We start from the raw sequence: 12,704 nt of genomic DNA, 5'->3' as shown, positions 1-12,704 counted from the left end.
ATTGAAATAATGTTAAAGCATTATAATCAAAATCGTTAAAAACTTAAATCTTATTTGATTTTGACACCATTTCAAACACTACTTCTGGCTAAGCACAAAGCTTGGCAGACGTCAATAACTGAGAGTGATTGTCGTGTTAAAAATACAATATTTTCGTTGACAAATTGTGACTCCTATGGTTGTACCATTTACCTGAAGCGGTATTGTGTAAGTAGTTTCTATAGTATTTTATTGTTTATTTTGTAAACCTTTGCATAAACTTAATCCTTAGTGATTGGTTCTTGGTTTGCGTAGTAGGCTACAGGATTGTTGAATAAGACGTGACTCATGGTATCGTGAAAAACGTGAACACACAATAAATTAGTTAAATGTAGCCAGGTGTCAAGTCTGAGGAGTACAAAAAATCGTTCTCTGAATTGTGAATAGTTGCACTGTGGTGGAGAAACGCCGCGAAAGAAGATAAACAAGTCTTGTAAAGGTGAATGTCACGAATCTAACCGCAAACGCTTTGTTTCAGACAGATATCGAGGTATTTAGGTCATGAAATAGATGTGTGTTAGTAAGCGTATGTGAGCTTCTATGGATAGCTTTGTAATTATTACAAAGACTGTTGAAAGCTATATAACAGAATTTGTAAAGAACTATTCAATGGTGGGCACAGTACCAGAAAAGAGAAGAATTGAGGGCCAAGTGTCAAACTTGTCTTTTGTTGTAATGTAAGTGACTTACAGATAATTAGGTCATTGTCGTGTCTAGGTTCCTGGATTGACCTGGGTGTGTTCATTGCAGTTCCTCACTCCAGCTGGCCATCACAGAGTAATTACTATTACAAACTATTTGCTAATGAATTTTACCCTGCACAATATTATAAATATATTTGGATGTCCTCTAGTTTTGACAGATGTCCATTAAGATAAGTTTTGAAATATTATTGACCATCTTGCATCTCTTAAGTATTCTTGGGATGCAGGTAAATATTCTTGTCGTCTTGTTACTTGTAACTGAAGCTGTTTTAGTGTTAGTGCTATTTATTAGTGTTAGTGTTCCTACTCTAGGCATGAAGCTTACATTATGATTATGACTACATCCTCAAAAATCTAAATATGCTCTAATTATTAGGCTTTTGAGGTTTGGAGCATTTTCTCTTGGGTTATCCATAGGTACCATATGTCTGGCTTTCTTATATAAGGAATAAGGAAGTAACTACAGGCTATTAAATTTTCATTTTATTTTAAACTACCTTTGTGTGTTCACTTGCACATCAATTTGCAAGCCTTAATTGGGCTCCATAACTGAGCAATAGTCCAGCCTCTGCAAAACTAGGTTTCATGGAAGTACGTGTATGTCTTAGGTGGCCTTTTCATAGGGGGAATTTGGTCATTCAAGGAGTCCTTGTTTTAGTATTTTTGTTTGTTAAGGATGTGTTGTATGGGGTAAGTTGTAGGTGTTTGAATAGTGTAGTGTCTTTCTATGGTCAGTTGGTGGAACTTGTTATGTAATGGGATGGGTGTATGGGACTAATGGCATTTGCATAGAACTCTGGGAGGATTTTGGTTTCACTGTATACATGTTCTTATGGAGTTGTTTGCATCTTGTCATTTGTCTTGAACAGTTTTAAAGGTATCTCTGTTTATTATTTTATCACTGGAATCCAAGCTGGGGTATAGATGAGTGAAGAGTGGTTCTTAGTGGATGATGTGGCCCAGAGATATTTCTTTTTATCTGATCTGTGAATTCTGAAATAGATGAGGGGGGAGAGATCAATGTATAATGAAACACTAGGGGCAGACCAGCTTCAGCTGTTGGGCCTTGCTGTGGGAGTGCTGTGTCTCTTTCCATTGTGTCTGGCCTGGGCACTGTGCGAGAGGCAGGGATGGTCCTTTATTTACAAAGAACTATGATAAAAATTAAAAATGGGTATCGGATTGGTGAAGAGTGGGATGGGAGTGGATAATGAAGTAAAAGGATCAAATTGAGAAAGACTGTTTCCTAGGGTGATGTAAAGGAACAATTTTGCATATGTGTGCTTTAGAATAGTCTCAAAGAAGATGGTAAAATCGTGGATTAATTTAAAGCCAGGTTTGACTGGTGGAAACAAAGAAATGTGACCTAGTAAGCATATTTTCTTTCATGCATACTATTCAAGTCATTGGTTGGTAAATACATGCCTTCTATGTGCAAGTAAGAATTGCAAATCAGTGCATGAGTGAGGGGGGAATAGTCAGTATGGAGGATGCTGTTAGCTTAATGAAAAGAAGAAAGAGCTTAATGAATGGTCAGTTCTGTGTTTGTGTGTGTGCACTTCAATGCATTTACTTATTTTAGAAACACATAGGTACACACACAAGGTTGTGTTTGTTCACCAGTTTTTTCTTTTTTCCTTGATGTCCTGTGTATTCAGGACCAGGACCACAACTAAGATCAGTTGATAAAAGGGATTAAAATAAGGTCAACTTTCCTTTTTCAATGTATATATAATGGGCTGCTCTTGAGCCAGAATATTTTGTTTGTTAGAAATATTTTTCCTTTCAGGTGGAATTTATATATATATATATGTCAGTACTGTTTAAAAAAAATTGCTGGCTGCTTAAAACACCATTTCAAGTTTAAAAAATTTGTCATTAAGGAGATACTTTGTTTCATAATAAGGCTGGGTTTGAAAGACAAAACTTATTATAATAATGGAATAATAATGGTAATAGGAAGTGGAGGAGAAATAAGGGAAAAACTAGCACAAGATTTCTTGAAGCAGAGGTTGTGCATAAAGAGGGGTGTTGGTCTGTGTTTAGCTTTCTGTGATATGAGGGTCATGGGAATTTATTCCACACTTTTCTACCAATAATGGATTTATTGGTAAACTTGAAATGAATGAAAAGGGATGTAATAGGAGGATAAAGAATGAAAGGGTCATTGATTCCCCTGTTCATGAAGGAAAGTATGGTAGATATTTGGGATCACATGAAGAATCATCACCCCAGACTTCGACAGGGTGGCAATTCTTCAAGTGGGCTAACCTAGGGTGACAATTCTTCTTATGGGCCATCCCGGGTTTATGATTCTTTGGATGCATAAGTTGATGACAGTAAGCATAATCCTCATTCAGCCTAACTTAACCTAACCTAATCTTTATTCCACTGTTCATATATGGTGTACAGGGGTGACAGTTTTTCATGTGACCTGATATTTGATATATAAAAGATGAGTCTGTACACAGGGTATGTAACTGATGTACCGTGCCTTTTTTTTCTGCAGATAATCAGAGCGGCTCAGCAAGAATGAGGTGGAGATGACTGGGGATCACCCAAGTGGCAAAAAGGGCAGAGGGGCAGAGCAGCAACAGCAGGAGCAGGAGCAAGAACTACGAACACGTTTGATTCAGTACCACACCTCCTTCAGTTCTCAAGGTAAGGAGGGCCTTCCATTTTGCTGTACATATCTTTTTTTATATAATCTATTTTTTTAATTCATTTAGCTATTATTATTTTTTATATAATATCTTTTTTATCTTGTGGTGCAGTTGCTAGATTGGAACATTTATTATTTCAAGGGAGTTCAATTAGGTCAGTAGGGCTGTTTAGTCTGTGGCAGCTTATTAACATTTTCACTATATTCTACAACTAGTTATCTATTCTATATCTTGCCAGGTGATTCTATTTAGTTGAGGGAACAACCCTCCTCAGCAATGAGAAGGTTAAAAAGTATCTCAAGCTCATCACAATTAACTTTTTCACTGTTTTATGACTGTTTTAATTCGAACTTCTATAAGGCAATTTTATTCAGCTGAGGGAAAATCCCCATTAAAAGTGTTGAAATTGTTTAAGTTGAATAAAATTTAGTATTTTTCTTATGATCACACAGCAAAAAAATTTACAAATTTTTTGTCTCATGAACTGAACAAGATAGAACTAAGAGTATTTTAGGTACATTTTTAAAAGTGCACGCTAACGAGATATAGCAATAGAAAATTAATTATTAATTTTGTAAATTATAATTTATCAACATAATATACAATTTTCTTGGTGGAAATCAATAACAAAAAAGTCACTAAAACCTATTTAGTAACAAAAGAAGTCACAGCGGTTGAATGACATGCCATGTTTGTTTTGATAGACACCAAGGTCGAAGAAATGAAAGGATGATAAATTCACCTATTCTAACCTACATAACCTAACCTATACTTAGTAATTCGGTACCTCAAATTCTAAAGATCATTTGGGTCATTGTTGTCATCACAGATGCTGACTGCTTGATTATTATTGTATTTAGGGCAATCAACAGAAGACAGCAGAACCCCGTGTTCTCTCATAGAGTCTAAGGAAGCCCTTTTGTCTTTGTAACATCATTTATTAATGTCACCTGGAGTTCGAGAACACCTGGTCCAAAATGTGAAAGCCATTGTCTAACTGACAGTGACTGGACTGGACAGACCAACATGGCGTTTGGACCATATCCTAGTGGCTTTGTTCGTTAGTAGATTTGCTTGTAGCAAGGGTTTTTGTTATTTATTTCTGCCCAGAAAATTGCATATTAAGTTCATGTATTATAATTTACAAAATTAATATTTATTTTTCTAATGCTATATCACGTAGGTGTGCACAACTAAGATAATAACATTTTGATATGTTGAATTGAAATTGGTTGAAGAATTATCATGTCAGGCATTTTATTCAAGTGGTGGAGCAGTTAGATTCTGCATGTGCATATTACTTACATACCATAAGTCGGCTTTTAAGTGTATGCCAGCCTTATGTATGAATAGAATATATACCAACGGGTTTTTCCCCCTGGTATAGGGTAAAAAGCTCTTGGTATGTATATGTGTGTGTGTGTATATATATATATATATATATATATATATATATATATATATATATATATATTCATATTCATAGATAAGGCTGGCATTACACTTGAAATCCGACTAATGAAATGTATAAATGCAGGGCCAATCATGTAGATTTGGGCTGGACAGGTAGTGCGTTACTGAAAAATCTGAGTATACATACTGCATATGTGTATATCCATATACACATATGCAGTAATGTGGCCCACTAAGGAAATTGATAACTGACAGAAATGCACCCCAGATTTTTCAGTAACACACTACCCGTCTGGCAGTAATGCAACCAGCTCTGCAAACATGGGTACCTGCATGTATTGGTGCTGCCAGATGGACAGAGATTATAAGCACCCTGCTGCCCATTTTCAAAACACACCAATTCCCTCAGCTCCATCTGGAGGTGCAACCCTGGGAGGCTGATGCTCAGTCCCCGGACAAGGCCCAGAATTTCTCAGAATTAATTTTAACCGTAATATTTCCACATGTTTCACTTATGGAAAACTAACAGTATGTTATCGCCCCCGACTCTTATTACCCTCAGCTGGTGATATAGAAACAATCCCACACTGTTACAACAGAGACAGTACTCCTAAGTTTCTTTCCAGGGAGTTCTGTGTGGAAAACAAATAAAAGAGTAAATAGGTTGGTAGGAAATACAAGAGAAATTAGAATAAGTTTCTGGGCCAGTTCGGAGATCAGGTGCCAGTCCCTCAGGGCCATATCTACTTGCAGGGTTGAGGATAGGGTGACACCTTGCAGATGGGAGACACGTAGGTCTATGCTGTTAGGTCTCTGCCCTTGCCTGTTTGGGGATGCTGACTCTTGCAGGCATGTCACAGTATCACCATCAGCATCATAATCAAATAAAACCCATTCAACCATCCCTCTTGTCTCAGCACATATATATGTGTGTGTGTGTATATATATATATATATATGTATTGCATATATATATGTGTATATATATATATATATGTGTGTGTATATATATATGTATATATATATTACTATGATGTTGCCAATATTGGATGCTCATCAGTCTATTGAGCTACCGTGTTGTCAAAAATTTGGTAAAGTTTACTGATTTTGTATATATATTGTTTTTTGTTGCATAATTTATTTATATTTGGCTATGCTGTATTCAAGTTTAGTCTCTTGCAAGTATCACTTTGTTTTGAATGTGTCTTTGTGATGTTACCTTCTAGGTCTTTGATACGGGTATCTAACTGATTTTTGGATCATGTATCTGTGCTGACATATTTTCACCAATTTGCAATATACAGAAAGGAGTTATCTTTATGGTGTAGCCATAGAAAGAATGAACTAAGAAAAACTAGTAAAGAATATATGGAAGGCAGAAGTGGATGGAATGAGATTGAGAGGAAGACAGAGAATGAGGTGGATAGATAGATGTGGTGAAATGGGCTTTGGATATAAGTGGAATGTGTCAAGCAGGGAAGGTAGAGTGCAAAGGAGTAAATGAAACACACAAATGGATGAAAGGATGATGTGGTCTACAGGGATGTTCTCATCCTCATAAATTATTTTGGAGGAGTACCTATAGTATGCACTGAAGTTATGTGCTATGTAGGTGAATACTTTAACTGGTGTTACTTGAGTGTTCTGTGTGTGGATGTTAAGTAATGACTTACACTGGGAAAAAATGTATAAGAAACCATAGTGAAGGCATTATGTATTGAATCTTATTTGTAATGTAGTCTAATTCTGAATGTTGGTCATACTTTGGTTGAGCTTCAGGAACAAGAATAGGAGATTGCCATTTATCCAGTACCCAATTAATTTGCATTCTCAAACAACCAGTACATGCACTAGTTGTGGCTGAATTCATATAACTGTCAGATTGGGTGTTTTAACTGAAATTTGATTGAGGCACCATAATAGTAATTCATCCTTGTCTTCATTGTATGAATGTGTTTGTACCTGTGCATATTACGTTTGGTAATGGGAAATATTGTTTGATTGGAAAGAATGTTCTGACAGTTTACAATCCTCATGGATGCAAGATAATAAATGAGAATTCACCATCTAGATGAAGAAAATTTATGTTTGCTTGTTCGTTATATGCTTTATTGTTTGTGTAAGTACGTGTGATTGGTTGGGACTGCACAGGAATTGGCATTTTGTTATTGAGTAAATGTTTTGTTAATGACTAGCATATACAGTATCTTTGCATTTATGTTAATAGTGCTCTAACTGTTTTGGATCTGAAATTATGGTACTATTAAGAGTATGATTGATATTTTTGTTACTAAAGTTCCTTGATTATTGTAGAATTTATTTCCTTTGTTTATTGTAATCTATTCATGTTGGCAGCATCATGGTTGTTAATGTACATGCTCTTTATTATTTGCAGTTGGATAACTTTTGGCTGTAATAGTATTTGATATCAGTCAAGCTATTTTGTATTTTTAGTAGTGGCAATTTCATAGACCAATGTTCCTGATCTTAAATACTTTTAATTTTTTCTTTCTTTTCTTCCTTCTGTGCCCAGTGTTTATACTGTCTTGTTTACAGAAGGCACTCGAAGCAATCCTTTAATTGCAGATATTGAAAGCAAGTCTCAATGTTTCCCCGTTGTCTGACACCTTAACTTTGCAGCCACACCTTTACTCTGCTGCTACTTGGGGCCGCCCTTTGGCGCAGGGGATCGGCGGGCGTCTTATCTTATTCAGTATCAGACTCCATACGAAAAGACATCCGAAGGTACTGATGCGATTGTTGCCTTTAGCTCAGATCAACACAAGGGTGTCTTGCCATGGCTTAATGCCGGAGGACCTTTGCATTGAGTGCACTGCCATTTCCTTGTATGACATCCTGGCTAGTCTTGCTCTCTTTGTGTTGCCGCACTGCTTCTACAAGTAGCTGTGGCCTTTGCGGTGCTCTACTGCAGGATTGCCACTTATTCGGGACTTTGAAGCTGTTCTCATTTAATTATTTGCTGATGTCTTGCATTTCTGGCTCATGCATTTGTGTTCATTGATTGTATTAGATGACAACAAAGATTTAGAGTTGTATATACGGCTCTAAATTGTGCAGTTAAGAATATTTTTAATTGAAGTGCACAAAAACTGGTAGAAAATAAACTTAATTTTGGTCAGATGAAATATTATGTCACCGTATGAAAATAGGGAAAAGTTGCTTAACTACAATCTTGACTGTATTTACTTAATTGTAAATACAACTACAAAATTAAACACATTTCAGTTACATTCATATGACTGTATTTACTGAATTGTAAATATAGTTGAAGGAATATAATTGAATGTATTTTTTCTTCATTCAGTGAGACAGTGAATTGTATATTTGGGGGAAACCTTGAGGGAGATAACAGATAGTACGAGTTTGGAGGATCAGGAGGGGGATTGTTTATTTCAGTGTATCCTTCTTTCACATTATACTTCACAAACAACTGATTGGAAAATGTTGGGGTACTTAACCCGCACAGTGCCAGAAGGTTTTACCCAAAATAACACCCCAGTGCCAGCGATTTTTTTTTTTTTTTTTTTTTTTTTTTTAATACATAAATCACTTCATTTCAGTCTAAGAAACATGCCTGTAAAATTTTAAGACTTACCTATGAGCCGTTGTGGAGATATAGAGGCTCTTGTATTTGAGGCGGTGCGATGTTTTGTCGCTCCTGGATGGCGTGTGGTAGCAAGTGTGTGGTTCTTTGTAAACCACAGTGTGGGTGTCACTTCAGTTCTGTTTGGTTTTGTGTCAACTATGGAGTACGTTCAGTATAATTATATACTTCAACAAGTTTCAGTACACACGGCCAAAACACTGTTTTTTACGTATTCATTTTCTCTGGCCGAGGGAAGGGAAAACTAATCTATATACACTATACACTATATTTACACTGCTATTTACATGTTTAGTCATCTTGTGCACTAGTAGTTTTGTATTGTGTGATATTCCTTTCGAGTTATGAATTTTTGAAGTTGCCGACACATATATGCGTCGCTGGCACTACGGGATACACTACTTGCCGACGCATATATGCGTCGCTGGCACTGTGCGGGTTAAAGGAAACCTTGAAATGGACAAGGGATTTTCAGAAAGAGTGGTACATGAGGACAGAAGTAAGATGTCAGGAGAGGTGTGTAGGTGGGTGGGTGGGTAAGGGGTAGTGACTTACAGCTGAGCCCACCTTGCGCTGGTACTAGCTTAGTGTTGGATGGTTGCCCGAATGTTGTCCAAGGCGTGGGCTTGGAACTACAACACTCAAAACCGTTCAAAGCTTCTTCTCTCCATATGGTAGGGCCTAAGGACTAGGGTTCCAGTTATCGAAACTCAAGGCAACATTATTATCATTATTTTATTATTATTATAATATTATTATTTGGCTACCTCCCTCATCATATATATATATATATATATATATATATATATATGTAGATAGGTAGAATTATTACTTTCATTATTGTTATTATTGTTGTTATTATTATTATTATTATTATCATTATTATTATTATCATTATTATTATTATTATTATTATTGTTGATATTATTATTATTGCAAATACTTTAATCAGGAAAGGAATTACTAAAAAAATTATAACAATGTACCAAGATGAATATCTTCATGATAAGTAGTTGTTTATGAGGTTATATTCTTGTTATTCTATTTGTTATACCTGCCACATACTGCTTAATAGTTTTATTGTAAAATGTATATAATGTCTTGGAAAAACAAACTTCAAGTTAGTGGTGAGTAGCCATGAGAAGTATCACCACTGCTGCATGGCTCACTAGCATTTCCACCATCTATTTTTTGCACCAAAAAATTGTCATGCCCCATGAGCTGTTACTGTTTTGTGGATTTGGTATTTTATGCAGCACAGGCACCTTAGCACAACACATATTGTCATAACACATACATATTTTTCTTAATATGCCTGTGGGTTTTGTATACAATGAAATACAGTATTTTCCTTATTTCAGCGTAGGACACTTGCAATTTAGTTAGGTAGTAGAAGCAGCATATTAGTTGGAGAGAAAGGATTGACTTGGTAATCTTGGGTTTTAGTAGAGATGGTGCGACTGTCAAACTGTAACCCATAAGCTGCAGCATAGATTATGTTACTCAGGCTTGTTTATGCAGTTTTCACAAGAAATTCAGTACTTTCTTGCACACTTCCTCCATTTATTTATTTTTATTCTGTAGGCATAGATATGCATCTTATGCATGTATCAATATGCAGCCAATCCATTCATTGCTCTAGTTGTCTTATGGAAGACCAGCTGCCCCCAGGAAATTGGCTGCAGCCACCAGTTTGGCCCAATAAGTCACTCACTGAAGAGATTTTGGTTTGCCAACTGGAAAAGGTGAGTGTAGGACAATGCAGTATAGGATATTATGGGTCTTCTATGTTTTTATATTTGAGACATTTGGAGTTTGTTTGTCAAGTCATTCCTCTATTGGTACCTTTGTAATGGTGTTTTATGTCCTGGACCAATTCCCGAAGTGGGTTTATGTCCTGGGACCAAACATCTGCACAAGTGCCAGTTGGCGAGTGTTGGATAAAGAGACCTAGGTGTGTATTTACCTAGTTGTATTTTACGGGAAGGGGAGCTATGCTCATGGTGTCCTGTCTTCATATCTCATTTTATCTACACTATTTTTAAATTCATGTATTGTTTTTGCACACACTACTTTCTCATCTAACTTGTTCCAACTGCCTATTACTCTGTGAGGAAAGCTGTTCTTTTTCAGATCTCTTCTATAGCTGTCTTTCTTGATTTTCTTTCCGTGTCCTCTTGTATTTCTATCATCCCATTTTATTAGATCCTATCTATCAATAATTTCTATGCCTTTCATGATTCTGTAAATAGCTATCAAATCTCCTCTCTCTCTTCTTTGCTCTAGTGTCTGTAGCTCAAGTTTTGCTAGTCTCTCTTCATATGATAGTTTTAAGAGTGTTGGTGCCAATTTTGTAATTGCTCTTTGTATTCTTTCAAGTTTTTTTATACATTTTTTTGTACTTGGTGACCACATCGTTGTTGCATATTCCAATCTTGGTCTTATCAGAGTGATTAGTATTTTCTTCACCATTTCTTCATCCAGGTATGTAAATGCCACTTTAATTGTTCTTATTAAAGTATAAGTTTCACCAAAAATCTTATTTATTTGTTTCTCAGGTGACATATTATTCATAACAATGACTCCCAGGTCCTTCTCATTTTCAACTTTTTTATACTTTCTTCTCCCAATTTATATGATCCTGTTATTCTGTTTTTGCCTTTTCCAAATTCCATTATACTACACCATCTCCCACTTCCTACTCCATTCCCAGACTTTATTTAGATCACTCTGTAGTGATTCACAATCTTCTTCCATGTTCACTTTTTTTTTAGTAGTTTTGCATCATCTGCAAAGAAACTCGTATAACTTTCAATTTCTTCATCCATATCATTAATATATATAACAAACATTATTGGGGCCAAAACTGTTCCTTGTGGAACACCACATATTACTTCATCCCAATTTGAGTTTGTCTCTTATGACTACTCTCATTTTTCTTGCAAAAAGTCTTCCATCCATTTAAGCAGTTTGTCCTGTATTCCTCCTTCAGTTTCTAATTTCTTAAGCAACTTCTTATGTGGTACTTTGTCAAAAGCTTTTTTTAGGTCTAGAAATGCACAATCAGCCCATCCATCTCTTTCTTGTATTATATCTATTAGCCTTGAATAGAAACATATTAAATTGGTGACGCATGATCATCCTTGTCTGAATCCAAATTGCCTTGGATTTAGCACAATGTTTTTTCAAAATATTTTACCCATCTACTTTTGACAATTCTTTCACAAATTTTTGCTATTGTACTTGTTAGAGAGACTGGTCTATAGTTGGTAGGGTCTTCTTTATTTCCCCCTTTATATATAGGTACTATATTTGCTTTTTTCCAATCTTTTGGAACTTTTCCTTCTTTCAAGGAACTGTTTATTATGCTGTGTATTTTGTCTGCCAGTTCATTCCTGCATTCTTTCAAAATCCAGTTTGCTATTTCATCTGGTCCATGTGATTTTCTGACATCAAGATTACTCAAGTGTTTCATTATTTCATTCTTTGTTACTTCTATTTCTTTCAAAGAGGGACTTTCTCTTTCCATTCGATGTCTTCAGGTTGTATGTTCTCCCTTGTAAACACTGATTTAAAATGCTTGTTCATAATTTCTGCCATTTCTATTTCCTCTGTGTATTCAACTCCTTGTCTTAATTTCTCCAAATCTTGTTTGTTTTTCAGTTTGTTGTTTACAAATCTGTAAAATAATTTTGGTTGATCTTTACATTTTTCTATGACATCTTTCTCATATTTTCTCTTTTCTTCTCTGCACACTTGTACATATTCATTTCTATAACAAGTATATACAGTGGTACGTCTACTTACGAAATTAATTCGTTCTGGAAATAATTTCGTAATGTGAAAATTTCGTAAGTAGAAACGCTTTTTACCCTATAAATGCCCTAATCGGTTCCAAGCCCCTTAAAAATCGGATATAAATTTTTTAAAAATCACAAAAATGCATCAAAACCTGTAACAAATACATGTTAGAATTAAATTACTGCACAATACACAAAAATGAGAGTTATACATAATGTAAAGAATAATTTTTTTTTCTTTTCTTTTTTCTTTTTTGCATTTAATTTTTCTCTTGTTTTAACTGCTATCATTGTCACCTTTCACCTTCTTCGGTTCAGGTTCACTCTCAGCAGTGGTTTTTGCCTGACGTTTTGTAAAGAACCGATCCAAGGTTGTTTGCTTTTGTCGGCTTTTAACAATCTTTCGAAAATGTGCAAGGCAAACATCATCATAGTGAGCGATAGCCTGACTAGTGAACACT

At 35.5% G+C, this 12,704-nt stretch overlaps 1 protein-coding gene across 3 annotated transcripts in view; it reads left to right on the top strand.

Moving 5' to 3' along the window:
• The first annotated feature begins 64 nt into the window (after positions 1-64).
• Positions 65-12,704, top strand: part of LOC143027554 (uncharacterized) — a 71,444-nt gene continuing 58,804 nt past the window's right edge. For 2 of the 3 annotated variants that reach the window (XM_076188860.1, XM_076188861.1), the window contains exons 1-3: positions 65-207; positions 3,253-3,404; positions 7,459-7,563. In XM_076188860.1, coding sequence (XP_076044975.1) covers positions 3,287-3,404; positions 7,459-7,563 — 223 coding nt within the window. In that variant the 5' untranslated portion in view covers positions 65-207; positions 3,253-3,286. Of the gene's footprint in view, positions 208-237; positions 479-3,252; positions 3,405-7,458; positions 7,564-12,704 lie in introns of those variants that run through there. The other variant, XM_076188859.1, reaches the window with a different exon arrangement.

Source organism: Oratosquilla oratoria, chromosome 8, assembly GCF_046742065.1.
Source record: "Oratosquilla oratoria isolate Oo_2021 chromosome 8, ASM4674206v1, whole genome shotgun sequence".
Classification (NCBI taxonomy): Eukaryota; Metazoa; Arthropoda; class Malacostraca; order Stomatopoda; family Squillidae; genus Oratosquilla; species Oratosquilla oratoria.
The sequence above is the reverse complement of the archived record's forward strand: the minus strand, read 5'-3'. Positions and strand labels throughout refer to the sequence as shown.